This window comes from Hypomesus nipponensis, chromosome 8 (genome assembly GCF_054491055.1).
Source record: "Hypomesus nipponensis isolate SF chromosome 8, ASM5449105v1, whole genome shotgun sequence".
Taxonomy (NCBI): Eukaryota; Metazoa; Chordata; class Actinopteri; order Osmeriformes; family Osmeridae; genus Hypomesus; species Hypomesus nipponensis.
In genome coordinates, this window is record NC_140368.1 from 15,211,064 (window position 1) to 15,238,694 (window position 27,631).

General features: G+C 42.1%; 1 protein-coding gene across 1 annotated transcript in view; it reads right to left on the reverse strand.

Moving 5' to 3' along the window:
* LOC146275287 (sodium channel protein type 5 subunit alpha-like) overlaps positions 1 to 27,631 on the reverse strand; it is a 231,935-nt gene that overhangs the window by 108,253 nt on the left and 96,051 nt on the right. The window contains exons 12-13 of the mRNA XM_084702521.1: positions 26,816 to 26,989; positions 26,046 to 26,402 (exon numbers count right to left, since the gene is read on the reverse strand). Coding sequence (XP_084558647.1) covers positions 26,046 to 26,402; positions 26,816 to 26,989 — 531 coding nt within the window. The remainder of the gene's footprint in view (positions 1 to 26,045; positions 26,403 to 26,815; positions 26,990 to 27,631) is intronic.

Here is a 27,631-nt window from a genome sequence, read left to right on the forward strand (position 1 = left end):
GTCCTTGAACCCCTCCTCTTCTCTCTGTACACCACCTCACTTGGACCAATCATCACCTCCCATGGCTTCTCCTACCACTGCTACGCCGACGACACCCAGCTGTACCTGTCGTTCCCCCCGACCGATCCGGGGATCTCAGCTAGGATTGAAGCCTGCCTCGCAGACATCTCCGCCTGGATGACCGAGCACCACCTCCAGCTGAACCTCGCCAAAACTGAACTTCTCATCATCCCGGCTAAACCCTCCATCTCCCACGATCTGTCAATCACCCTGGGATCTGCGACGGTGACCCCCTCATCCTCTGCCAGGAACCTTGGGGTTTCCATGGATGACGAGCTCTCCCTCACGGCCCACATCGCCGCAGTCTCCCGGTCTTGTAGATTTACCCTCTACAACATCCGGAAGATCAGGAGATACCTGTCTGAGCACTCCACCCAGCTACTAGTCCAAGCACTGGTCCTCTCCAAGTTGGACTACTGCAACTCGCTGCTCGCTGGTCTCCCAGCATGTGCAACCCGCCCTCTTCAGAGGATTCAGAACGCAGCGGCCCGCCTGGTCTACAATCTACCCAGACGCTCCCATGTTACCCCGCTCCTCATCTCTCTCCACTGGCTACCCATCAACGCCCGTATCAGATTCAAGACCCTGGTACTGACCTTCCGAGCAGTGAATGGGACTGCACCCGTCTACATCAAGTCTCTCCTGCAACCTTACACCCCCACCCGTCACCTACGGTCTTCTTCAGACAACCGTCTGGTGGTCCCACCGCTCAAGACTGCCCGGTCCCAACACAAGCTCTTCTCCTGCCTGGCCCCCCAATGGTGGAACCAGCTCCCCACCTCCATCAGGGACACTGACTGTCTCCCCACCTTCAAGAAAAGGCTCAAGAGGCACTTGTTCCGGGAGTACAACGGCACTTAAGAATGCTTGGCTGGACTTGTTAGTTAGTTTCCTCCAGGATCACAATGACTCTTATTAAGTGACTCATTGCTCTTTTAGGTTAGATATAACGAAGCTAATTCTTGTACTCGCTGTGAAATATTTTACTATTGATTGTTCTTTTACAGGTACAGTCCTGCACTTTTGTGGTTCATGTTGTTTTAATTTGTAACTTGTATAACTGCATGCTCTCATGGGTCTTCCCTTTTGGCACTTGTTTAGCTTTTTCACAATGTATGCTTCATGTTTTGGCTACTTACATGTTTGGGACAATCTCATTGTTATGATCAGTGACTTATGCTCTTTTGTAAAGCTCTCTCTTGGAAGTCGCTTTGGATAAAAGCGTCTGCTAAATATATAAATGTAAATATCAATGAAGAAACTGTTCTTGTGGCGTGAGGTTTTGGTCTTGATGGACCGCAGCCTTCTGCCGGAGGGGAGTAGCTGAAACAGGGAGTGTCCAGGGTGGGAGGAGTCGGCCACAATCTTCCTCGCTCACCTCAGGGACCTTGAGGTGTGCAGATCCTCGAGGGAAGGCAGATTGCAGCCGATCACCTTCTCAGCAGTGCGGATGATACGCTGCAGTCTGCTCTTGTCCTTGGCAGTGGCAGCAGCGTACCAGATGGTGATAGAAGAAGTGAGGATGGACTCGATGGCTGTGTAGAAGTGCACCATCATTGTCTTTGGCAGGTTCAATTTCTTCAGCTGCCGTAGGAAGTACATCCTCTGTTGTGCTTTTTTGGTGAGGGAGATTATGTTCAGTTCTCACTTGCGGTCCTGGGAGAGGATGGTGCCCAGGAAGCGGAAGGACTCCACAGTGCTGACTGGGGAGTCACTCAGGGTGATGGGGGTGAGTGGGGTTGTGTTCTTCCTGAAGTCCACAACCATCTCCTCTGTCACTGAGCTCTAAGTTGTTCTCGCTACACCAGGTTGTCAGCTTCCCACCTGTAGTCAGACTCGTCCCCGTCAGAAATGAGCCCAATGAGGGTGGTGTCGTCCGCAAACTTCAAGAGTTTGACAGACGGATGACTCGAGGTGCAGCTGTTGGTGTACAGGGAGAAGAGCAAAGGAGAAAGGACGCAGCCCTGAGGAGATCCGGTGCTGATGGACCGGGAGTCAGAGACTTGTGTTCCCAGCTTAACACACTGCTTCCTGTCAGACAGGAAGTCTGTGATCCACCTGCAGGTGGAGTCGGGCACATTCAGGTGGGAGAGCTTGTCCTGTAGCAGGGCGGGGATGATGGTGTTGAAGGCAGAGCTGAAGTCCACAAACTGGCGTAGGATGCTGGGGAGTCAAGATGCTGTTGGTCTAAGTTTGGTCTCAGCCAGTACCTAGTGTCCCCCCCTAAACCTACGCCCATGATTGAATAATTTTGTGAATTTTTCCTTAAATTAGTTTATCACGATTATGATCATAATAAAACATAGGACAAAGAGTTTTGTAAAAAATACTGTTAGTATAGTGTGCTGCTGAAGGCCGATTGTCGGCCGTTTTCCAAAAAACGGACACATGGGAACGCCCTCGTCTACGTGGAACGCCCTCTCCGAGAGCCGTCGGAGAGCCTGACGTGCACCTCCTGAACTTTCTAACTATCCGTCGTAATTTTGGATAGTTACGGATACCCCCTTGGCTGTGATTGGTCAGTATTAACAACTGCTTGTGTCAGGGGCGGTTGCCGTGATAATCAGGTAGGTAAATAAACACTCGACGACAAATTGAAACTTAAGTATCGATCTCACCACGCGAGTATCGATTAATACTGATACCAACGTTCGTATCGATACTTGAGATCGACCCGCCCACCCCTAATAACTAGTTTGTGAAATACCCAGAAAAACCCCAGACAATTTTGGAATCCCTGCCGGACAAAACCTGCATTTTATAGGTCTCGAAAAGAGGACATGTCCAGAAAAGAGGACGTCTGGTCACCCTGTTATGTAGGCTAACATGCTATGCGTTTGTATGCCTTCGTTAGCTAAACATTGGTTAGCTATGTATGTTAGCCAGCTAGCTCAGTTACAATGCTGGGGGCCCTCCTCCGTATGTCGCTTATTACATCCGAGATCAAATGACAAATCCAAGATTACGTCATCTTGCTAATCATGATCTGGCTAATTCATTTCTTCAAACACCCATGTTGTTTATAATTAGTATAGCTGGATTGAGTTATGAGTTGGTCTAAAAAGGGGTATGTATCGAAAGAAGAAACCTTGATCAGCAACGCTGCTATTGGCTGCTCATTTAAGTCTATGGCTGCTCACCGTGGCAAAAAAGAGCACCCCGTTTTTTCTGCAACAGAGCAACAGCTTACTCGAAGTTTACTCCGAATTTGAAGACTCAATTAGAATGCCAGGGAACACCTCAAAATCATTTGCAGAAAATCTGCAAAATCCAAGAAAGAGGGCTGACAAAAAGTAGCAGACCAAATTAAATGTATAGTAGTGACCACATTAGATATTTCATCGCTTATTACAGTAGGCTAGGCCTATGTTTTTGTATGTTCATACTTGGTTTATCATCTTAATGTTGCCTTCGGCAAGCACAAACCATTGTTATCTCACATATTATTATTATTATTTATTGTTTATTTTCGCCCCCCTAAAACTTAATTTGTTAATATTTGGACACTTAATTAATAACTTATTTAATATTTGGACTACATAGACGCCTGTGTCAAAATGTTTGTCTTGGTCTCGATTGAGTTGCTTGTATTGGGATTTACGTTTCGTTGCACAGTTTAGGAGGTTACAACGTTTTTGTGGGGACAAAGTGCCTTTTGTCCACGAAGGGTAACCTGTGCTAGCTACGTCACCACGTCAACACACGTTAGCAACGACGCATGGATACAACGTGATAGGGACTTTCTAGCTTGCAAATTGGAGCTTGGATTATGAGTGAAAAATACCACCCCCCAAAAATCACGACCATTTGGCTTTGTAGAAAAAGCGATTTCGAGTGGAACTGCAATCTCGCATTTTTGATTTAGGTCGTGACAGTCTTTGAAATTTGAGCGTGTGCAGGTCGCCCGTGAGACCGCCTCGTCTTTTAGGCGGCAGCCATGCTAGAAAGCGTCATTGTAGTATTTTTTGTAGCTAATTTTATAGTTCAATTTTACACGAAAAAAACTGAAAGAGGGAAATGTTATGACGATATGACTATTGTGAAAACAGCCAGGTGGTGAGATTTTAATATAGATTGCTGTAAAAACGTTGATTTGTTTGCTACGTGAGAGCCTGTCAGCCTCCATTGATGATTGCGGCAGCAACAACAGTGTTGTCAACAGTGTTGACACTCAGTCAACTGTCGATCTGTGTCTGGTGAGTATTTTCTCAATTTTGTACCAGGGTCAATTCTACATCTAAATGGACAGAAGTGTTTTAAAGATATGGCGATTGCGAAGACGGCCAGCGGGTAAGCATAGTTTGTTATTTGCAGAGTCACAGACTCGGCTCGCCCACTGGCAGTGTAGTAGGCTACAGTACTGTCTTCAATGCCACACCTATAGCTAAACTTTTATGTCTTATTACACGCCTGTTCTTAAAGCTGTAGAATGCTCCATTCACTTGAATGGGGCTTCCCAACGTTCTGCGGTGAACAATTTGTGGGCGGGGATAAATTGGGCTGGCAGCCAGGCTAGTCTTTTGTAGCACTCCGCAAGTAGTCCGGTAACTTTTCAACCCCAGCGTACTTTGTTGCTTAGCAACGTCAGCTGATTTGAAGCCGAAATAATGCTCAAAGTCTATGAAGTTCAACGTCTTAGGCGAACTATTTCTCTGCTGATCAACAATACGAATTGAAACAAATACATTGTAAAAAGACACACTGTGTTAAGTTATTTTTGTTGGCAAGTAGCCGTGTAATAAGCGGGATAATGTATATAACGCCGGTCATTATCGGGGAAATAAGCCCCTTCATGGCAAAACAAAATTAAATTAATATCGAATTTATTTACGTTTTGGGGGGCTTATTTTCAGTTAGCAGACGGTACTATTTGAATCGCAATTCCATCTGATTGGAGGTCTATGGAGCGGTACCCCTCAAAATCCACTTTTCTCAGGATATATTTTGTCTAGTAATTTGAATTCTGAATTCGAAAGGGGAAGCAAAAAAAATACAGACTGCTGGATGTTAGACTGTTTTAAAGTCGCCTTTCTGTTCTAAAAAGCTTTTGAAAATGTCATTGACGTCATACACATCGTACGACCAGAGCTACTGCTTTACGGCAAGCTCTGGTCAATTACTTTTTTCTCTCAGGGCATCGACAACACAGCTGACAGGTTAGGCTCTCCCTGTCAATACACATGCTAGAAAGAGGTTTGGCTTGCTAATGTTGTTGCTAATGTTGCTAATGCTCTGACATTCTGATTCCGCTTCGGATGCCATCAAGCGGGAGCTCAGGTTGTATCAGTCCTTCACTAATCAATCAGCAGTTGTTTAGCAGAATGCTAGCGTGTTATGGGCAACAACGACTCACCCTGTAAGAAATCAAAAGGACATAAGTACTCGTTCATTCAACTTTCGACATATAATCCATGTTGAACATTCAAAAACTACAATCAAATCGGAGATTTCTCAACGACAATCAGGCGAAAGAGACAAATTTAGCCATTTATTTCCATAGACCATTTATTTCGATCACCCCCAGTGAAACTCTGGTGGAACTGCAGCCAAATTTGTTACAATGGGGCTTAATAGGAAGTGGCATGACAGGCTCTGGAGAGACGGAGGGAGGAAATGCAGCTGAACAAATACACTGCGTGTTTTAACCTAAATATTGTAAAAAAAAAAACATGAAACACAATATGTGATGGCCGGTGTTGATTCTGTGGCGCACCGTTAGAATTAGTCTATGTGTGGGAAACACTGGTGTGTGTGTGTTATGTGCTGATCAGATAACTACACTGTCTCTACTCTCCAGTTACCTATCCCGGGGTGTGTTAGGACTGCAGCTGATTAACCCCCCCCACACACACACACACACACACACATCCACCACAGCGGTGATGGAAGCTGCAACAACAGACAGGGGTGGCTGAGTGTGTTTGAGTGTGTGTATGTGAGTGGTTTCTGTATGTCTGCACGCTGTCCACTCCAAGACATAACTTCCTCCCCATGATGTGGGCTAGAGGGTAAAGTAACACACACAAAGATGGAAGGAGGATATATAAGAATTAAACTAACATCCCATACAGTACACCTGAACCTGCTGTGTGTGTGTCAGGGTACAATAGTACACTTAAACCTGTTGTTCGAGATCTATTTATAAGTCCAGGCTTGTAATGTTACACTGACTGTAACACGGTAAATTCTGTGTTTGTTTACACTTACATGCCAATATAAACAAATTATGATTCTGAAAGCTGTATCTTCAAATGGGTGTGTATATTTGTGTGTTCCATGTGTTTGTGTGTTCTCCTACTGTGCTCCCCTGGTGCATGGTTGTGCTCTCGCAGAATTTTAAGAATGGTCCCCTAAGAATGCTGTCGTCGACTGCAAACCCTGTCACCTCTCTCCCCCTCTCTCTATCCTCCTCTCACAAGCCCCATACCTCTTTCCCTCTCTATTTTTCTCTCACCCCTCCACCTCCCTTCTCTCCTTTCAGGGTGTTTTTATAATTTTGTAATTATACCTCAGTACATCATTCACTACATGCTCTACTTTAATTAAACTTTTAAGTCCTTTTAAGTTATGGTTTGTTAAAAGCTTCAAAAGGAAGAAAAGTAAAATTACCACCACAACCCTATCGATGCACAAACAAGGTGTTTTATAAAGTGTGATTTTTGTACAGTAGACCAACATAGCTGCAGTGATGTAACAGGTGTACAAGCTATGTGCTAGAATAGCCATGTGTGTGCATAGGCAGAGTTAGGGTTATGTTGGTCGTAATTTTTTGTGTAAATTTCAGTGTTAATGCAATTGCAATAGTAAGTTAAAAAACAACATGTATAGTTTAATCACTCATTCAGTACAGTACTGTGAGGGTTCTGATTATCCCTCTCTCCTGTATGTGGCCATAATTGTGGCCCTGATCTCATCAGAGACCACCGCTCTTGGTCTTTCTCTTCCTTGTCCAACACGCATTCTCTCTCTCCCTGTCTCTCTTTTTTCCCCACTGACCTGTCTTCCTTGTTGCTTGATCCATGTTTCTAAATTGTATATCATTCTAAAGTTGTCTCCTTTTGTCTGTTTGGTTATGAGACCAAAAACAGCTGACATTGCAGTCAGCTGGGTTTCAACATATTCAATATTGTTAAATTATTATTAATAAACATATATTTTGTAAATATATATTTAAACCTGATTACTGCATTTTCAATAATTGTATGTGCTGTTCAGAGTTTTGGAAACGGTGTGAGTTCAAGGATTTGGGAGAATGTGGTAATTGAATGCATTTTGTGTGAAAGCAAAGAAAAATTATTCAACTTTTGGACCTCCGACAATGACAAAAACTTTAACATCCGATGAAACCACAACTACTGCATTTATTTGTATGGATAAATTGTCTGCAGAATTTGCAAAACAGAGGACACCACTCAGGGATAATGTCTACCTCCTGATCCAAGAAGCTAGTTTAAACCACTACAAACCTCACCAGACTCGCTACAGACAACAGTGAATTCTTTCCAGAAGACTGTGGAGTCTGTAGCCGGGAATAACCTTTAGTCCACCATAAGAATGCTCCAAAACTAGTCTCTTCTGGACCTGCTTGGCAAGCTCGAGAACCAATCACAGAGAGCTGATCTCCATATATTAAACATTCCTGAAGGCAGTGAGGATGGTAAAGACCAACTCAAGTTCATGTTGGAAGTGTTGATGCGAACACACCCCAACTGGGCTGTGTTCATTCAGATGCAGGATCCATCCATTTGCGAACTTAAGCCAATTGCTTGATTCTGCGAACTCATCACATTGGATTGATGCATAAACATCTGCAAAAATCACAAAGACTCCCTGCCATTTAGCACTGAGCATCTGCAATAGATCATCAGTACATTAGCAATAGATTATCAGTTCATCGGCAGGTATCATTTCTGTTTAACTTTTTTGGTCCCTGAAAAAAGTTTTGGCTATTGCAGTCATTGAACAGCCTCTTGTACTTTGTGTGATGTGCACCACTTTATATTATGTCTTTGTTGCTTTGTTGACCTTTTTTGTTGGTTTGCTGAATAAAGACTGCTGTCTTTTTAGTGTTGCTTTCAGCTTGTTCATCCTTCTGGGAAAGTCCCTTGCTGAAACACTGGTACCACTGATGAGGCATACACACTTGGTCTTTACATTTGTGGAAAGAAAATACAAAATGCTTTCCCATTCCTCATGGAAATACTTTTCTGCTTTTTCTTGGCCTGGGCTGCGTTTCCCGCTAACAATGGATCGTAGTTGTTACGAGGGTTCTCTACGATCAAAATAACGATCCATCGTTATTCCCTACGTGTGTTTCCCGAACATGCTCGTAAGGAGAACCATCGTACGTGTCTCTTAAGTTGCACTTAACAAGACGCTGTCCATTGTAATGAAATGTGATTCTTCTGATGCAACTTTAAGAATTAAAACGTTAACCAAAATATTTAACGAATTACGGTACACAAAAAATATTTTCTGTCGTTATAGAAAACTTTACATTTATTATAAGCTACTTATTTGAGTACTTTTCAATGTACATTGTATGATGCTACACCGGTGTTAAGTTCGGATAAAGCCTACTTGACACATACTATTGAGAACATATTCGCTGACATGCATTGCACGCGTGATGAACACAGTGTTAGTTTTGTTTTTTTCATCACAGACTTATTTTTGCCTTAGGCACTCGGTATTTGTCATAGGCGCTCAGGAAAACGGCTTAGGCGCGTGCCCACATTTTCTCTATGCCAGAAAAACCCTGCCTACAATATTGGGTAAGCCAGAAGGAGAGGATGAAGTAATATAGAGGCTTGTCAACATAGGCTAATTTAAACAATGAAAATGCTTTATACAATTGAATAAAAAGTCTCCTTGATTCTTTGTGTTTCAAGATGACTTGGAAAACTGATGATAATATTCAGGTACTGCTTTGGAGCAAGGTATACCCTTCATATTTCCTGTCATCGTTGCCTTTGCTTAACCCTGTTCAAGAATGTCCCACATGCAAAGACACACAGAGATGCCGACAGACTGAACAGTGGTCAAGCCTTGGCTACATTGAGTTTGCTTCCTTGTTTGTGATTCCAGCTGACTACATATTCTAGGACTACCTACATAGACTGCAGTTTAATATCCTCATTTCTACTATTAGTCTACTACTCTCCTTTCTACTACTTTCTATGAAGGATTGCAGGCTGCTCCTATGTCAGCATCGGAAATACACGAGGGCAAAGGGCAAAACTGCCCCTAAGAAATATCATTTTGCCCCTGATATCACTAGGAGAGGGGCAAAAAATGCCCCCAAAATGTCCTCTAATAATAATGATATTTTAATTAACTTGTCAAAAACATCGTGACCTGGACCAGTTGCTATAATGCTTTTGATTTTCACCTTGACTGATGTGCGTGTGCGTAAAGAACCGAACGTTCAAAAAAATGGAGCGCTTCTTAATCAGACCTATGAGTGACTGCGAGTGTGAGGAGAACTGAGGAAGCAGTAAACACAATCTCCGTCACAATCTCAGGTTCCAAAGATTAAATTCACTCGCAGTGACCATCGAACAATGGAAGCTAGATTGTCTTGGGGTGGACACGATTTTTTGCAAAGCATGTCGAACTTGTGGACAACGAGTTGCAAAAGTTGTTGTCAATCCGGCACAGGCGAATTCTTCTGCTGAATCTAGTTGAGCGAAAACATTAAGAAATACGTGGCCTTTCGTCACCAGCGACCAAGCAACACGCCATCGCCTACGGTGATAACTAGTAATAATAATAATTTGTTAATTATTTAGTTCGCTTTAGCTAGTTTAACGTTAGTAAGCTAACGTTAGCTAGCTCTGATAGTGCGTTAGTCACAAAGGCTTGCTTGCTTGCTAGCTAGCTTGGCTAACGTTAGACAGAGTGCAGTCAGTGAATGATTTCCCCCCCCATCCTCGTAACTGTCATCTTGTGGTTGACAACCAATCCTATATTTGGGGAAAGTTGTGTGCAGTTGAAAAAAAGTAAAAAAATGAATGTAATAATAACAATTAATAACCACAGAGAAATAAGATAACATTGAATATGATGGTCTGATTTATGTTTTCTGTTCAAATAAATCTAAGACAACAATTTGAATCTGTAGACTACTACTTAATAGTCTTATTATTGCCATTTGATGAAAATTGCTCATACTGTAAGCCTAAATAAGCACATTTATAATCTTGAACAAAGGTAAAATGTCTTATTATTACATTTAGTAGACGCTCTTATCCAGAGCGACTTACAGTAAGTACAGGGACATTCCCCTGAGGCAAGTATGGTGAAACGCCTTGCCCAAGGACACCAAATCATTTTGCACGGCTGGGAATTGAACTGTCAACCTTCCGATTACTAACCCGATTCCCTAACCGCTCAGCCACCTGACTCCCTCTGGATAAGAGCGTCTGCTAAATGACTAAATGTTGATTCAAAAAGTGCCCCCAATTTTAAAAAAATGCCCCTGGATTTCAGTCAGTGGGGGCAAAAATTGCCCCCTAAAAAATATGTAAATTTCCTACCCTGTCCTATGTGTTCATTGCCATCCTTAAGAGTTGCGTGTTAAGTGTTTTTCTACGTATATATTTTTTAAGAATGACAATAAAATCTATCAAGATAAACTGTACTGGGCCTGCTGAACCTATACCTCTTCCACAGATACTGGTCAGGGAGCATTATTTCTGTCTCTGAAGACCCTTGGGGCTGGTGGGATAAACACTCTTTGTATAATCTGAGCACCTTCATGTTGGAAAAATTGAAGATGTAACATATTTATCCTGTATAAGAATGATTCTGTGTTCAGTATTACTTGGGTGCAAAGAAAGGCCTAACCCCAAATCTGAGCTGTGAGTAAACATTCAAGACCCTTATCTTGGGGCTGAGGACTAAGAAGAGTTTTTTTGTTGTTGTTTTAAGGATATACTGTGTGACAAAGACTATAGGTGGAAACGCAAGGTCTGGTGACCATTTGTTGACACTTATGTGAAGGAGTGTTTACGACATCAAGAGATCCTGTTGTGTTTCAATCAGGGTTGATGTCGTAAACACGCACGCACTCAAACACGCACGCACACACGCGCACCAGGTCTATGCAAGGAGCCAATGAAGAAGAGCAATGGAACATTTGCATGCCTTTGTCTTAACCAATGACTGTAAAGAGCGGTTCTGCTTAAATAGCTAGCTAGCGCAACATGCTAGCAGACAAACTTTGTAGCACAATGGCGGGGGATGTTTTTGTCTTCTTGTGGGCCGGCCGCAAGTAATAAAGCTTTCTTAAACTTGTTCACGGACTGACTGTGCAATGCTTGATAGATTAATATTTCTGACACTTCATCCACAGGGTTGTCAAAGAACAGATACGCCATTATTGATTGTGACTTGTCTAGACGCTCTGCTTCGTTTCTAAGGTCTTATTTAATGTCAAGTAGGCATAACCAATGGCTTTTGAAAACAGTTAAAGTTACATCATTTCTTAACTTGTTTATTTGAATTAATACATTCTTTGGAGATGAAGTAAACATGTAAATCCATGACTACACTGCAAAGTCTGCACTTATGTTTTCGTTTATAAGTTACCTTAGTTATGTAGCTAGAACTAGAATAAGCCACCTTAATGGAACGGAACTCTCGCTGAAGTAAGCGATACTTGGCGAAATAAGTCTTGCTTTTTCTTAATCGACGTTGATGGAACACCGTTGATGGAACAACCCCCAGAGCTTGGCGTAAAGCAGTATCTCTGGTCGTACGACGTGTATGATGTCATTGACATTTTAAAAAGCTTTTTAGAACAGAAAGGCTACTTTAAAAAATCTAACACCCAGCAGTGTGTATTGTTTTTGTTTCCCCTTTTGAATTCAGAATTCAAATTACTAGACAAAAAATTATATCCTGAGAAAAATGGATTTTGAGGGGTATAGCTCCATAGACCTCCATTCATTCTGCACCCGCTCGTTAGTGCCCTCATATGGAACTAGAGTGGAACTGCAACCAGTGCAGAACCTGAAAGTTTCCCGAGTCACAGCAGAGCCTGTCTAAAGGAGAGCCTACACCAATTATTTGTTTGTAAACATTCGGGATACGCGCACTGTATGCGCGCAATGTGGCTGCAGAAAAGCGGGAAAGGACAGCATTTTAAATGGGAAAAGGACCACACGGATAATACAAATAGTTAGATTTAAAAAGACCAAAAAGGTCGAGGAAGACAGCCTTTGAGAGAGAAAGCGATTACCCATTGATCTGTCGCATTAGAATTTTGATTCTTTTGAGACTGCATCCCCGTTACACTGTTTTGACGTTAGCCTCAGTCAGACTCGCTCACTGGCAGTGTGCACAATGTTGTATTTCACTCCAAACTAGGCTACACCAGAAACGTCAGGGAGGACTGCCTAATGTAGATACGAGCCTGATGAAGAGAGCCAGCATCTCAAATTTATTTAACCGAGCCTGTTTCATTTGTCATTTGCCTGAGATTAAAGCGACCTCCTTTAGCCAGGCTAGTTTTGCCCGATCACTTGGTCAGGCTATTTAAGGGTATCGGGTTCAAGTGACTTTTGTGCATAGACAAGTGAAACGTAAATGTATTTGTCCAAAGGCCAAAAGCCTCAAAAAGTTAATATCAAGCCCTGCAATCCAGTGGCCAGAGATATATGAAGACCTGATCGACACTCCAAGTGTAATAGACCGGGGGGAAGTTTGTCTTTTGCAACCGACATGCGCAGTTGAGCCTGCTTGATAGTTGTGTGACGTCGGGTGATAATTGGTCTGTTCACTCCCTATTAAGCAGCATTGTACCGAATTGTGTTGCAGTTACACTAGAGTTCCACTGGGAGTGATTGCAGTCCAATGCAAAATGAATGGGAGTCTAGGGAGATAAACATCTAAATTTGACTCTTTCGCCTGATTTTCATTGAAAAATCTCAGATTTGATTGTAGTTTTTACATGTTCAACATGGATTATAGGTCGAAAGTTGAATGAACGAGTACGTATATCCTTTTGATTTGTTACAGAGTGAGTTGTTCTTAACCATAACACGCTAGCATTCTGCTAATGAATGCTGATTGGTTATTGAAGGACTGACTACGACCAGAGATCCCGCTTGATGGTATCTAAAGCGGAACTTAAATGTCAGAGCATTAGCAACATTAGCAACAACATTAGCAAGCCAAAAGTCTTTCTAGCATGTGTATTGACAGGGAGAGCCTAACCTGTCAGCTTTGTTGTTGATGCCTTGAGAGAAAAAAGGAAGTGACCAGAGCTTGCCGCAAAGCAGTACCTCTACCAACAGAAGAATATTGCAGGGGATTTTGGCAAATCTTTTTGGGCCGCTACCCACACGGTTAGCTGTGTTGCTCGTTCCACGAATTCACAATCCTTCCAAGTTGTACCTCGTTGTAAAGTTGACTAATCAAGCTTTCCAACTATATAAAATACAATACCAATTGGTATTATTGAAGGGGAGGAATAATCGACCGAAATAACGTTTCCGAACCTTTTTTGAGGAGCTTATGTTTATTATTTATTTTTGTTTCTTTCCCCACCCCTAATGATCTGTCAATATTTTGACTACATAGACAGCGTCGGTGTCAATATTTTTGTCTTGTTTGATTGAGTTGCTTGTATTTTTATTTACGTTCCGTTGCACCACTGAACTTAAGTTTTGTGGCAAAAAGTGATCAACAAAGGGAACTCAATACAAACGTCACAACATCAGCAGACGTTAGCAACGACGCATACAATATGTAAGGGATAATGTATAGAACGCCGGTCATCATCGGGAAAATAAGCCCCGACAGGTAGAACAGCACCCTGACATGAAGCGGAGGGGTGTAGCTTCGCTCTGAAGGGGCTTATTTTCCCGATAATGACCGGCGTTCTATACATTATCCCGCTTATTACACGGCTACTTGCCAACAAAATTACTTAACACAGTGTGTCTTTTTACAATTTATTTGTTACCATTCGTAGTGTTGATCAGCAGAAAAATAGTTTGCCAAAGACGTTGAACTTCATAGACGTTGAACATTCTTTAGGCTTCAAATCAGCTGACGTCGCTAAGCAATGGAGTACCTGAGGTTGAAAAGTTACCGGACTACTTGCGGAGGGCTACGAAAGACGTGAATCAAAAGCAAAAAGGCCACTTTCCTTGACAGCGGTCTGTTATTCATAGCAACGGTCTGTTATCAGAAGATATTAGACCGCAGAACGTTGGGAAGCCCCATTCAAGTCAATGGCGCTTTCTACAGCGTTAAGAACAGCCGTGTAATAAACAGATACAACATGCATAGATGTGCTGTTGCACAGCGAGTATCATATTGTGCTGTTGTGTACTAGCAGCATCATACATGTACATTTAAGCAAATCAAGACTTTACAGTAAGTAATGTCACATTAAAGAATGTATTTAAACTCAAGCTTGTGTTGCTGGCTTCAATGCCACAGCCTAAACTTTGTCAAAAAAAACTTCTAATTTCCGGTGCTTTCAAACAATCCCCTCACTCAGTGAAGTTTGGCTAGCCACAGTAACTAGCTTGCTCTTCGCAAACTTTTTTTGAATTAGCCATTTCCCCCTAAATAGATGTCAAGCTTATTTACGTTTTTGGGGGCGTATTTTCAGTTAGCAGATGGTAGGCTACTGTTTGAATTGTGATTCCATCTGAATACTGCCGTTGACAACGTTGTTACAGTAGAAAAATATCACTAGAAGGGAAAAACTTAATGGGACGGACCCAGCAACCGACGCAAGCAGGCACACCCTACAATTTCCCTAGAAATTGTACAATCTCTGGTTATGTTATGTTCTAAAAAATTGAATAGAAGTATGCGGTTGCATAACTACCCTTACAAAAATAAGTATATTAAAGTATACTATAAGTATACTAAAATATGGATAGTACACTTTTAGTTCAGTTTGGATATACTTTAAAGGGGCAATTGACTGCAAAACCGATTTTACCTTGTCATAGTTGAATAACGACAGTTCGGTGGGTAAAATGAACATACCGTGAATATCAAAGTCCATTGACACCTCTTTCCTATTCAAATCTCAAAAAGAAAACATTTTGCTGTAAAACGCTAGCTTTTCAACAAATCTACCGGTCTGACGTAGGACCGGGGACCGCCCTTTTTGGCTCTGGTCTGTATCTTTGTCACGCCCCAGAATTTACATCCAGACCAGTCCGAGGTAGCGTCTATCTCCGAAACTAGTTTAGCTGTGCGCTGCTCTGTGTAGGCTACTTATAAGGAATTACAAAGAAAAACGTTTTGAATTATAACAAGGATATTGAAAATGGACCACGGTCATAAATGCTGTGTTCCAGTCTGTACAGGAAAGGCTAACACTCACAGTCTTCCCAAGGAGCCAAACATTCAACAGGCATGGCTGCTGTTGTCTATGAGAAGATCCCGGCGAAGTTCGACACTCAATCATTCATTTGCTCTGAACATTTCACCCAAGACAGTTTTGACAACCTTGGACAATTGCAAGCAGGATTTGCTAGGAAGCTGAACCTGGAAAGAGGTGCTGTTCCGTATGCTCATTGCAACTGCAAGCTATAAGGACAGTATGATGTTGTGCTAACAGTTATTAGCAATGCTAACGTTTCCTGTATATAGCATACCAGGTAGAATGCTAAATGCTAAGTTTCTACACATATCAAATGACTCTAGCTAGACTAGCTGTAGGCGGCATTAGAAGTGAAGCTTCCGAAAAATAGCCAGAAAACGAACGCAGTCTGGCTTACTGCTAACGCCTGTCTAGATAATCTATGTGAAAGAACTGGAGAAAGGCAGGTGCTTGATACAGGATACGTTAGCTTTGCTAGTAACTGTTACTAGTAACACCTAGACTGTAGGCATGTAAACAAGTTCAGCTTGCTAACGCAAGAGCATAGGTAGAATGTGTGATAATTCAGCCTGGTTTATTGGCAATGGGGCTAACGTTGATTCATGTTCCTGACTGTGTTTCATTCAAATAAATAACCTGTGTAATGTAAATCTACAATTCACGATGCATGTTTGTCCAGATCTTTGTCATGTTATTTTTCAGCAAGTTATTTAGAGCTAGCTAGCTAACTGAAGCCGAGTAGAATCACGATATGGTTCGGTTGCTAAGCTGTAGCCTAATGTTCTACCCACCCAAGTCAATCCAGTTTGCTTCAACAACAGAAGTGGAAACAAGTAATGTTATCATTTCAAATGATATATAGTCAATCTGTTGAAAACAGTGTTGTGTAGACACAATAGATTTATTTGCGTGTTTTTATTTCAAGTCTCCAACTTCGGTGTTTCAGCGTTGCATTTTTGCTCCCCAGCTTCACTCGTTGAAAACCAACCAATCAGCGCGCAGCTTATCTAAATATTGATAAGCATACCATAAAAAGAGAAAAGCTAGTGTTTTTTCCCGGGAACATTTCAGAGGATTTGTCAGTGGGCATAGAACAGCACCCGGGCCATTTTCAACCCAACCAATGTTACATACCCTATTCGGAGACCTTAGGGAACAGTGTGAAATACCCCCAAAAACCCAGTCAATTGCCCCTTTAAAGAAGCATGCTTAGAAAATAGTTAACTTTTGATATACTTTTAAGAAGTATACTTAGAAAATACTTCACTTTTGATAAACTTTTAAGTATGCTTTGAAAATAGTTCACTTTTGTAAGAAGTATACTTACAAAATAGTTCACTTTTGAGTATGCTTTAAAAATAGCTCACTTTTGATATACTTTTAAGTATGCTTTGAAAATAGTTCACTTTTGTAAGAAGTATACTTAGAAAATAGTTCACTTTTGATGTACTTTCAAGTATGCTTTGAAAATAGTTCACTTTCAATGTACTTTTAAGTATGCTTTGAAAATAGTTCACTTTTGTTATACTTTTAAGAAGTATGCTGAGAAACAGAAAATGGTGATGGGGCGCTAGTGAGCACCAGATGGAGTAGACGTGTTTTTCTTGAGCTCCTCTCCATAATATAAAATAATTCGGTATTTAATTTAAAATTCACCAGTTTACCCGACCTGTTGTTGATTCACTCAACTACTAACACCTGGAAGATGCGAAAATCAAAGAATGTTGGTGGAAAACCACAGGATAAAAGCCCACTCGAGACTAAAACTCAACCCTCGCTGGAGCTAGGGCTAGCACTAGCACCAGTCATGACAGACCATGACGTTAGCAAGGACACCGACGCAGAGTCGAGCAGCATTCTTATGGCAATAGAGAGCATGAACAAAACGATGACTGATCAATTTGACACATTAGAGGCAACCCTGGCGTCCACTCAAGCGTCCTTGGTGAGTCTTGGAAACTGTATGACTGAAATTGAGGAAGCTCATTCCAGCTACGACCTCCGCCTCTCACAAGTTGAACAGGCCTGTATGGAAATGCAGACGGAAAACCATGCACTCCGCTCAAAAGTTATTGACCTGGAAGCTCGCTCTAGGCGTCAGAATATTAAAATTGTTGGCCTACCCGAAAGGATTGAGAAAAACCGCCCTGTTGAGTTTCTGGAGAAGTTTATCCCTGAACTGCTGGGTGCTGGCAATTTCTCCGGCCGGGTTGTTGTGGACCAAGCGCACCGTCTAGGGAAGCAGTCTGCGGTAGGGGATGCAAGACCACGCGCAATGATAGCCAGGATCCATCACTTCCAAATCAAGGAGAAGATACTACAGCTTTCTCGCCAACAGTTCCCCCTGACGCACAACGGAGTGGCGATCCATTTCTTCCCCGATTTGCCAGTGGAGGTGATAAAACAGCGACACGCTTTTGATGAGGTTCTTAAAAGGCTCAAGGAGGCTGGTGCGAGGGTTGGTTTCATCTACCCAGCCCGGCTGAGGGTTACCCTTGGAAATTCGGAGCAGGTATTTCCCTCATTAAAAGAAGCCGAGCTGTTTGCAGGGTCTCTGTCTTGAACATTATATGCGCTTTGGATGGCTATATTTCCCATATTTGACTTTTTTTGCTTTTCTTCCCCTGCAATCACGCAGGTCGGGACATTCTCATGACCGTTGTTTGAATGATGTTAATAATTTTGGAGAGAGCACAGGGCTCTTTTGTTAGCTTAGCTAAACTATCTTTTCCTATGGTCCGGCAGCCTCTGTGCCTATTTGAAGGGAACGTGCTCTCACTTTGTTTGGGAAAGTGGGACGGGGGGAGGGGGGGTAAGTTCTCAAGTGTGTGTTTTTTGTGTTTTTCTCCCTTATGCGGTTATTTGTGTGTTTCAAGGGCGTCACATGTTTACATCACTGTACTTAACTATGCATCCTAATCTTTCTTTAAGAGGTGGTGGCATCACTCTTACTAGTTGGAATGTCCGTGGGCTGGGGCACGCAATTAAAAGGGCGAAAGTATTCTCTCATTTGAAGTTCTTAGCTGCAGACATTATATTCCTACAGGAAACTCATATTAAGCCCACTAGAGCAAATTTGCTTAGATGCAGCTGAGTCAATCAAATTTTCCAGTCTACATTCTCCAGTAAAGCTCGTGGGGTGGCCATTTTGATAAGCAAAACTATCCCATTTAGACATGTTTCCACCATGTGTGACCCGAATGGCAGATATATCGTAGTGACGGGCCACATTTATTCCCACCATGTCACACTTGTAAATGTATATGGTCCCAATGCTGATGACCCAGATTTTTTCCGTAAAGTCTTCAATTTACTGCCCGGTCTCTCAGATACTCATGTGATTATCAGTGGTGACTTCAATTGTGTGCTTGACGATTTTTTGGATAGATCAGCCCACACAAACCTGGTGCCTTCTGCTGCCTCCACAACCTTGAATAATCTAATGTTATCCACGCATCTAGTTGATATATGGAGGCTTCGGCACCCCACACATAGGGATTATTCTTTTTTCTCACAGAGACACAAGTCTTTCTCTAGAATCGATTATTTTTTGCTTGACTCGAACTTGATTTCAAATGTTATCTCCACCTCATATCATAATATCCTAATTTCTAACCACTCTCCAATGTCATTGGTACTTGACCTCAACCATAAGAAACAGCACTTTAGTTGGCGTTTACACCCTTCACTTTTCTCAGACTCCTCTTTTAGAAACAAATGATAATCTACAGGTTACAGACTCCACCTTATGGGAAGCTTTTAAGGCTGTGATTAGAGAACATATTATTTCTTTTGAAAACTCAAGGAGAAAAGAAAAGAAGAAGCGCCTCCTAGAAATTGAAAAAGATCTTACGCAACTAGAAACTGCCTATAAATCTTCTGCCAATTCTGTCACCCTACAGAATATTCTTAAACTGAGGTATGAATATAACGATATACTATCTGCCCAGGTGCAAGACCAACTGTTTAAACTGAAACAAAAACAATTTGAACTTGGAGACAAGCCCCAGAAGCTACTAGCCCGACAGCTGAGAGGTTTGCAGGCTAGCAGAGCTATACATAAAATCAAATCAAAATCTGGTGACATTATCACTGACCCCAGCAATATTAACAAGCGCTTCAGGGAATATTATCAACAATTATATACGTCCAAAGCTAAAGGGGACACCGCTGCGTGGCTGGAGAACCTGAATCTCCCCAAGTTAAATGACGAGGCGTGTGAGGCGCTTAACGCTGACATTACTGCTCAAGAGCTTCTGGATGCTATAAAATCCTTTCCCAATGGTAAAAGTGCTGGCCCCGATGGTTTTGGAATAGAGCTATATAAGAAATTCCCTGAACAGCTGACTCCACTCTTGCTCAGGATGTTTAACCACTCATTTGAAACCCAAACATTTCCGGACTCCCTGTATGAAGCCAACATCTCACTTATTCTAAAAGAAGGGAGAGATGAGACTGAAACATCATCCTATCGTCCAATTGCATTGCTGAACTCTGATATGAAAATGTTCACAAAATTGATGGCAAATAAGTTAAACAAACACATCGCCTCCATTATTCATGCAGACCAAACTGGTTTCATTCCTGCTAGGTTCTCCTTTTTTAATGTTAGAAGATTAATGAACTTAATGTACCATGACTACAGTAAGGATCAGAAGGTGGCAGTCCTCTGCTTAGATGCAGAGAAAGCGTTTGATCAGACAGAGTGGGCATATATGTGGAGGGTTTTGGAGGAATTTGGATTTGGTGACCGTTTTGTCTCATGGATAAAAAATGTATACGCCCACCCTTCCTCTTCCATTCTAACAAATCAAGAAAGGTCGACTCCATTTCCATTACATCGTGGGACGCGCCAGGGCTGCCCCCTTAGCCTGTTCCTCTTTGCGATTTGTATTGAACCCCTTGCTATTAGTATCAGGCAGCACAGCTCTCTTGAACCCATTCGCCTGGGAGATGTGCACCACCATCTATCCTTATATGCAGATGATGTTGCAATCTTCATGTCGCAGCCTCAACAGTCTATTCCCATTCTGTTAGACCTCATAAAGTCATTTGGAGAAGTTTATGGATACACAATTAATTGGCAAAAAAGTGAATTTATGCCTCTTGGGGATAACCATGAAGCAGAATTTCTGCATAAACTCCCATTTAAAGTTACAGACAAGCTGAAGTACCTAGGAGTTAACCTTCCAAAGGATCCTAAATTAATATTTAAACTGAATTTCCATGAAAAAGTGGAAAAACTAAAAGGAGATATTGGCAAGTGGCGCACGCTCCCGCTCTCTATGGTGGGTCGTATAAATGCTATCAAGATGGTTTCACTGGCAAGATTCCTATTCCTCTTTCAGAACCTTCCTATTTTCCTCACAAAGTCATTCTTTAAGTTACTAGACTCAATAATCATGCCTTTTATCTGGGGGTTTAAAGCTCATAGAATATCAAAAACTCATTTACAAAAACCCAGAGAGAAAGGTGGATTTGGTCTTCCATGCTTTCAGCATTACTACTGGGCGGCAAACCTTAGAGCTCTAGCCTTCTGGGGTGATGGCTACAACCTGGAGATTTCAACAAGCACCCCTGCATGGGTAGCCATCGAAAAGAAAGACATCAAAGACAGTTCACTCCCAGCTCTTCTTTTTTCAACACCTGGGCTGCCCAACACAAAGGTGAAAAATCGAATAATTATTAATTGTTTGAAAATATGGCAGCAAATTAAGAAGTGCTGCAAGTTACCTGGTACCTGTATCTACGCTCCAGTGTGTCATAATCATGCATTTCCCCCTGCTCTCTCAGATCCAACTTTTTATAGTTGGAGACTAAAAAGCATCGTAGTTTTAAAAGATTTGTACATTGACAAACATTTTGCCTCATTCACTCAACTAAAAGACAAGTTTGCCCTTCCGCAAACACACTTCTTTAGATACCTTCAGGTTAGAAACTATGTCCGCCAAAACCTGACTGAATTTGAATCTCTCCCTGACACAAATAGGATTTACAGTTTCTGGCATGGCCCGCCGGACTCAAAATGCTTGATTTCAAACTTTGTCAGGGTATTCTCTGAACAAGTGAACTATGCCACTCACTCTTTGAAAAAGGCTTGGGAGGAGGAACTAGGTCTCCAGATTGATGACATGGTTTGGCAGGAGGGTCTCAGCAGAATCCAATATTGTTCTATTAATGCCAGACATCACTTAATCCAGTTTAAGGTTATGCAAAGACTCCATTATTCGAAAACCAAACTACATAGAATATATCCTACTGTCTCCCCTTTGTGTGATCGATGTAAAGCTGCTGACGGATTCTTAACCCACCTTTTCTGGACATGTCCAAAGCTGTACGTCTTCTGGTGTGGAATATTTAAGTGGTTTTCTGACATGTACAACTGTGTGTTCAAGCCTGAGCCTGAGGTGGCACTGTTTGGCTACTCCCTGTCTCTATTGCCTCAAAGTGTCCCAGTACAGCACACCATCATGTACGGAATGTTAATTGCAAAGAGACTGATACTAATGCTATGGAAGTCAGAAACACGGAGCGTTCTAAAACGGCGTTTAAATATTGCTCGATCACGTGAATTTGATCGTGGGAAGCTGAAATCGTGATAGTGATTAAAATTTGATTAATCGTGCTGCCCTAATACAACCATAACTCAACTAAACTTCCGTTAGTGAAGATGCAGACCAAAACCCTTTCTTCAACAATAGTAGGCTATTGGCTATCGGAGTCAGGTGGCTGAGGGGTTAGGGAAAATGCAAAATGACATTGTGTCCTTGGGCAAGGCACTTCACCCTACTCGCCTCGGGGAATGTCCTTGTACATACTGTAAGTCGCTCTGGATAAGAGCGTCTGATAAATGACTAAATGTAAATTTATATTTAACCCTATATTTCTTTAAAAAACAATTGAAATTAATACTATACAGTGATAGCATTGATTTTCATAAAGTTTTCATCATGTATCTGATTCTTAATCAGACTTTAACCCCATTCTACAAGTTATCTGACTTAACTGCAATGCCTTAGCTCACACATTCGCGACCAGATATCACAAAGTATGACATGTACAGCTTGGTGCAAGTGTGCACGAGTCTCGGAGCTAGGAACATGGCGAGCCACTGTTCTGCGCAAGACCGGACGAGCTGGAACTGGAAAGATGGTGTGGCCCGTTTTGCCTCACTGAGCACTTTTCATTGAAATGAAGGGACGCCATCTTGAAAGAGCAGGCTTACTATGTCTACTGTATATAAGTCTATGGTGCAAACGTGTAACGCACTAAGCCAACCTTCAGGCTGCAGTTCTTACTTTGAAATATGTTTAATGGTGGTCTCAACTTGTATTTTTTGTAATATAGGATTTGCTTGCGAAGCTCCATCTAATTGCTCTGAACTTCTGTCAAGGACCAGAGGGCAAGGAAAAAATGTGTTTCCTCCATGGACCACTGAACCTCGAGAGGGAGGGGGGGCAGCTACACCTCAGCTCGTGGGAGCGGGTGGTGTGTATACATACTTGAGGAGTGAGTTAAATCTAATCTGTGTATATATCTATTTAATCTATTTAATATTTATGTATGTTTATCTCTCTCCATCTATGTAATCTATTTTATTTACATACATAAACTGACCTTTCAAAGTGCCAAAGCTATTGGCCAACAATGTTTGTCTTGAAGAAATGTCTCTCTTTTTGTGTATTATTTAGTTTAAAAAAATTGTCCCTTTTTTATATGATGTTATTGTCCTCTATAACATATTTAGATTTTTGGGAGGGGAAAATTTTGTCACAAACTCATCTATGTCCAGTTCCTGTGCAAAACCTTTGATAAAACTTGATAGCCCTGCTTGACGTAATGTCAGCAAGGTATTTATCTTTTTCCAACGTGTACTAAAGCAGCTTGACAGCCCCGTAGCTATGCAATCATCCTCATTCTCAAATGTTTCCCAATCTCCATGCAGTGTAAGCTTAATTACATTTTACAACACCTTTATTGGTTATTTTGTATCTGTTGGGGGCCGTGTAAACATACTACCGTCTCCCTCCGTCTTCTGCCCAAACGGTTGAGGCTTCTAAATGAGCCTGGCTACTAGCATGTTTATAAAGAACTCGTTGCATTCTAATGTGCATTGCCAGTTTCTAAAACCCGTTGAAATGAAAGAATCCTTCTCAGAGAAAGCAACACCAAATCCTCAATGTGGAAAACAAAAGCATGCGTCGCACTCCACAGAATATTCAAGCCATGTTCATGACTGAAACCAAGTGGCCGAAAAACATCTCTATCTTCCTCCAAGAAGAGTTTAGGGGTATGATTTCAGAACCAGCTGATGAGGATTTTCCTTGTTTAAATAATTGGGGACCGAATTGCTGCATGTTTGTGCGGGTGTAACTGTGGTTTTGACACTATCCGAAGATGTCTGTGAACTTGACCCTATTTCTGCCTCAGCCAAACTAAACCCTCAAGGAAGACAAGGGAAAGCTCACAGGGAAACTAATTGAGAAAAAATTTCAGAAACCTTGGAAGGAGTAATTCAGTGAGAGATCCCCTCCTCCAGAGATGGTTGGTGACAGAGAGTTGCAGACCATAGGCTGAACAAGAGTAGAGAATACAATTAGCAAATGGATGTCAAAAGATAGATATTCAGCTTTATACTTCTTCTTAATACACTCAGTGGGAACTTAGCGAGTTGGTGCATGTCAGTTTAAGCAGTGGTAGCCTTAGGGCTGGGAAGCGTAGGATCAGTCTTCCCAACCATCTCCCCATTTGGCTCTTGTTTGTTCCCCACTGTCTTTGTGTCTTTCAAAGTAACCAGGAAACCCAATTTCTACTCTGAAGATCTGGAGACAGTTTCACCAATAGTGTAGCCTGGCTTCCAGCCCAAATTAGCCCCGCCCACAACAAAAATTTGGTCGGGAAGTTGGGTCTGGAGGGGCTCGTATTGGGGACAAACTATAAAACCAGGAGCTGGGCGGACCAATGAAATTGCCAAGGCAGGCTTTATTCGATGATGGACAGATGATCAACAGTAACGTAATCAACAACGTCACGAAAGAGCGCTTGGGTTGAATTCATTTTCAACAAACAACATATTACGTTGCTATGATTGGTTGTAGGTCTATCCAATTGAGAGAAGAGGCATTTGTTTTACGAGTTTGGTTGAAACATGCCCCATAGTCACAGCCAAACGGAGAGTTATCAGACTCATATTCTGACTAGAATTATGAGTATGACAACGTCAGGCTACCAATAGTGTAGACTTTCTGCCCCTACACGTCAACAGATATTTTCAACCTCCAAACTCAAACAGGCTTTTGTTTTGTGTCATGAGAGATGAGAAGCTTGCCAGTTTCAATAACCTAATAGCTATATTTAATTTTGATCATTCTAATATTTCCGCAATTTTCAAGCCCATAACTTCGTACACTTTCATCTTCCCACCTTTCCTCAACTACCCCCATCAACGTTGCTAAAATAGATGCTGTCTCTCCTGTGGATATGGCAAGGTCTGATTTCTAGATGATATGACAATGCTTCCCTCTGAACCCTCTCCAATAAACAGAATCCAGACTGACAGGGGAACTTGACCTAGCAGATGACTGGTGGGAGGAGGCCCTGCTTACTCTACATCCTCATGGCCCTGTTACTGTAAGTGAAATTCAGTTGGAAGTATTTTACAGAATCCACTACTCCAAAGTAAATGTACACTCAAATGTACAGCTAAACCATATTGAAGCTTAGTAGTAGTTACATGGTAGTTCATGTAACCTTGATGTGAAGTGTAAAAAAAAAAAAAAAGACTAAAAAATTACTGGATTGTAGGGTCAGGACCCTCTCTCTGAGCAAAAAAATCATGTTTCACTCTGGGACTTTTAATGTTTTTAATTTTTTGGCAAATGGTTTTGGTTTAGTTAACGTTTGACTATTTGTCAAACAGTAAAAGTAATCTATGGGTGTTGCCATGGTATGCAAAGTGTTTTCCATTGCATTAAATTGAATAAACAGTGTAGTAACTAAATAATTCATCTGGCTAGTAACTTAACCAGTACTAGATGTGGATAAGTAGTAATAATAGTTGCATTGTCACCCTTTCCGGCAAGCCAACAAAGGCTAACTAATGGAAATAAACGTCTTGGAGGAAAAAAGTTAACTTTAAGCTAAAGACAAATTTGATTAAACAAGTAAGCAGCAAATTTAATTTTACAGTGGCTGTCAATCCATGTCAGTAAGCCAGGTAGTGAGGTTCTGACAGCTGTGAGTTTATTAGAGCTAGCCAGAATGCGAAATATTAGAAAGGATGTGTAACTTCAAAACTACCCAACAGATTGTTTTGCCAGTGGTAGGATATTTACAATGTCATTTTTGCTGCCCAAAGGGCTTTGAAATCAATTGTGAGAGGACAAAATAATAGCAATAGTTGTGAGAGAAGTGTCAACCTTTGGAACCACGTGTCAATCAAACCATAACTATGTATGCATGCGGCATTAGCAGTCAACAAATGCCATTTCCATGAAGGCCAACCCCACCACACACACACACACACACACACTGAAGAGGCCAAGATGAAAGTCCGCATTCTGAATAGAGAGAGTGACAGAGCTAAATTAGAGGAGGTGTATTGTGGGTATTGACGATGCTTCCTCACCACCAGATTTCCGATGACCATGACCAGCATGAAGACCAGGATGCAGAGCGGCTGGCCGGCCACCTCCATACAGTCCCACATGGTCTCGATCCACTCCCCGCACAGCACCCGGAACACGATCAGGAACGAGTGGAAGAAGTCCTTCATGTGCCAGCGTGGCAGGGTGCAGTCTCTGGATATCTTACACACGCAGTCCTGGTAGTTCTTCCCAAACAGCTGCATGCCCACCACGGCAAAGATGAAGACGATGATGGCCAGTACCAGGGTCAGGTTGCCCAGAGCGCCCATGGAGTTGCAGATGATCTTAATGAGTGTGTTCAGGGTCGGCCACGAACGCGCCAGCTTAAACACACGCAGCTGTACGGACACAAACACACACTTTTATTTCCGGTGTTCAGTCTTTGCTGACAGAACAGCAGACAGAGACAAGTGGGCAGAAGCAGACATGTAGAGATAGGTGTGTGTGTGTGTGTGCGTAATGTGTGCTTGTGTGTTTCTGTTTTGTGTGCATGTGTTGTGTATGTGTGTGTCATGTGTGCATGTCATTTGTGTGTGTGCGTTATATGTGCTTGTGTGTTTGTGTTATGTGTGCATGTGTTATGTATGTGTGTGTCATGTGTGCATGTTATGTGTGTATGTGTGCATGTTATGCGTGTGTGTGTTATATGTGTGGTGTGTATGTGTGTGTTCTGTGTGAGTGGTGTGTATGTGTTATGTGTGAGTGGTGTGTATGTGTTATGTGTGTGCAATATGTGTCTGTAAGTGTGTACCAGTCTGAAGGAGCGAAGGACTGACAGCCCCTCCACGTCAGACAGTCCCAGCTCCATGAGGCTCAGACAGACGATGATGCTGTCGAAGATGTTCCAGCCCTGCTGAAAGTAGTAGTAGGGGTCCAGAGCTATGATTTTCAGTAGCATCTCTGCAGTGAAGATCCCTGAGAAAACCTGGCGTGCACACACACGCCCACAAACAAACACAATACACAGACACACACACAAAAACACCCCATACACACAAATACACACACGTAAACAAACAGAGAAAAGAAAGACAAGGTTGGCTTCAGGATATAGAACACTTCAGACCAGGTTACACTCACTGGAACTCCCTTTAAAACACACACACACACAGATGTCACACGCACGCACACACGCAAACACACACACCCCTCCTGCTGAACACAACACAGTGCTGTGTTGCTCCTCTCTGGTGTTATCTAAGTAGATCTGCATGTCTGCCAAATTCAGGACCATATAATAGACACAGTACCAGTCAAAAGTTTGGACACACTTTATTTTATGGCTGTCAAAGTTAACACGTTAATAACGGGTTAACGCAATCTCATTTTAACGCGACAAAACAAAATAGTGCAGTTAACGCAGGTTTCTTTCTGACCTTGGAAATCACCTGTTGTCACATGATTTTGACTTCCGACAGTAGCTAAATGATGGAGAGAGGGATTTTAGATGGGAAGTTCCTTTTCAAAAAGTTCCGAGACGGTTCGGTAACAAAACTAACGGTGCGTTCACACTGCAGCGTTTTTTATCGCTCTGCACCGCTGGCCTTCCCACAGTGCTCCACGCTCA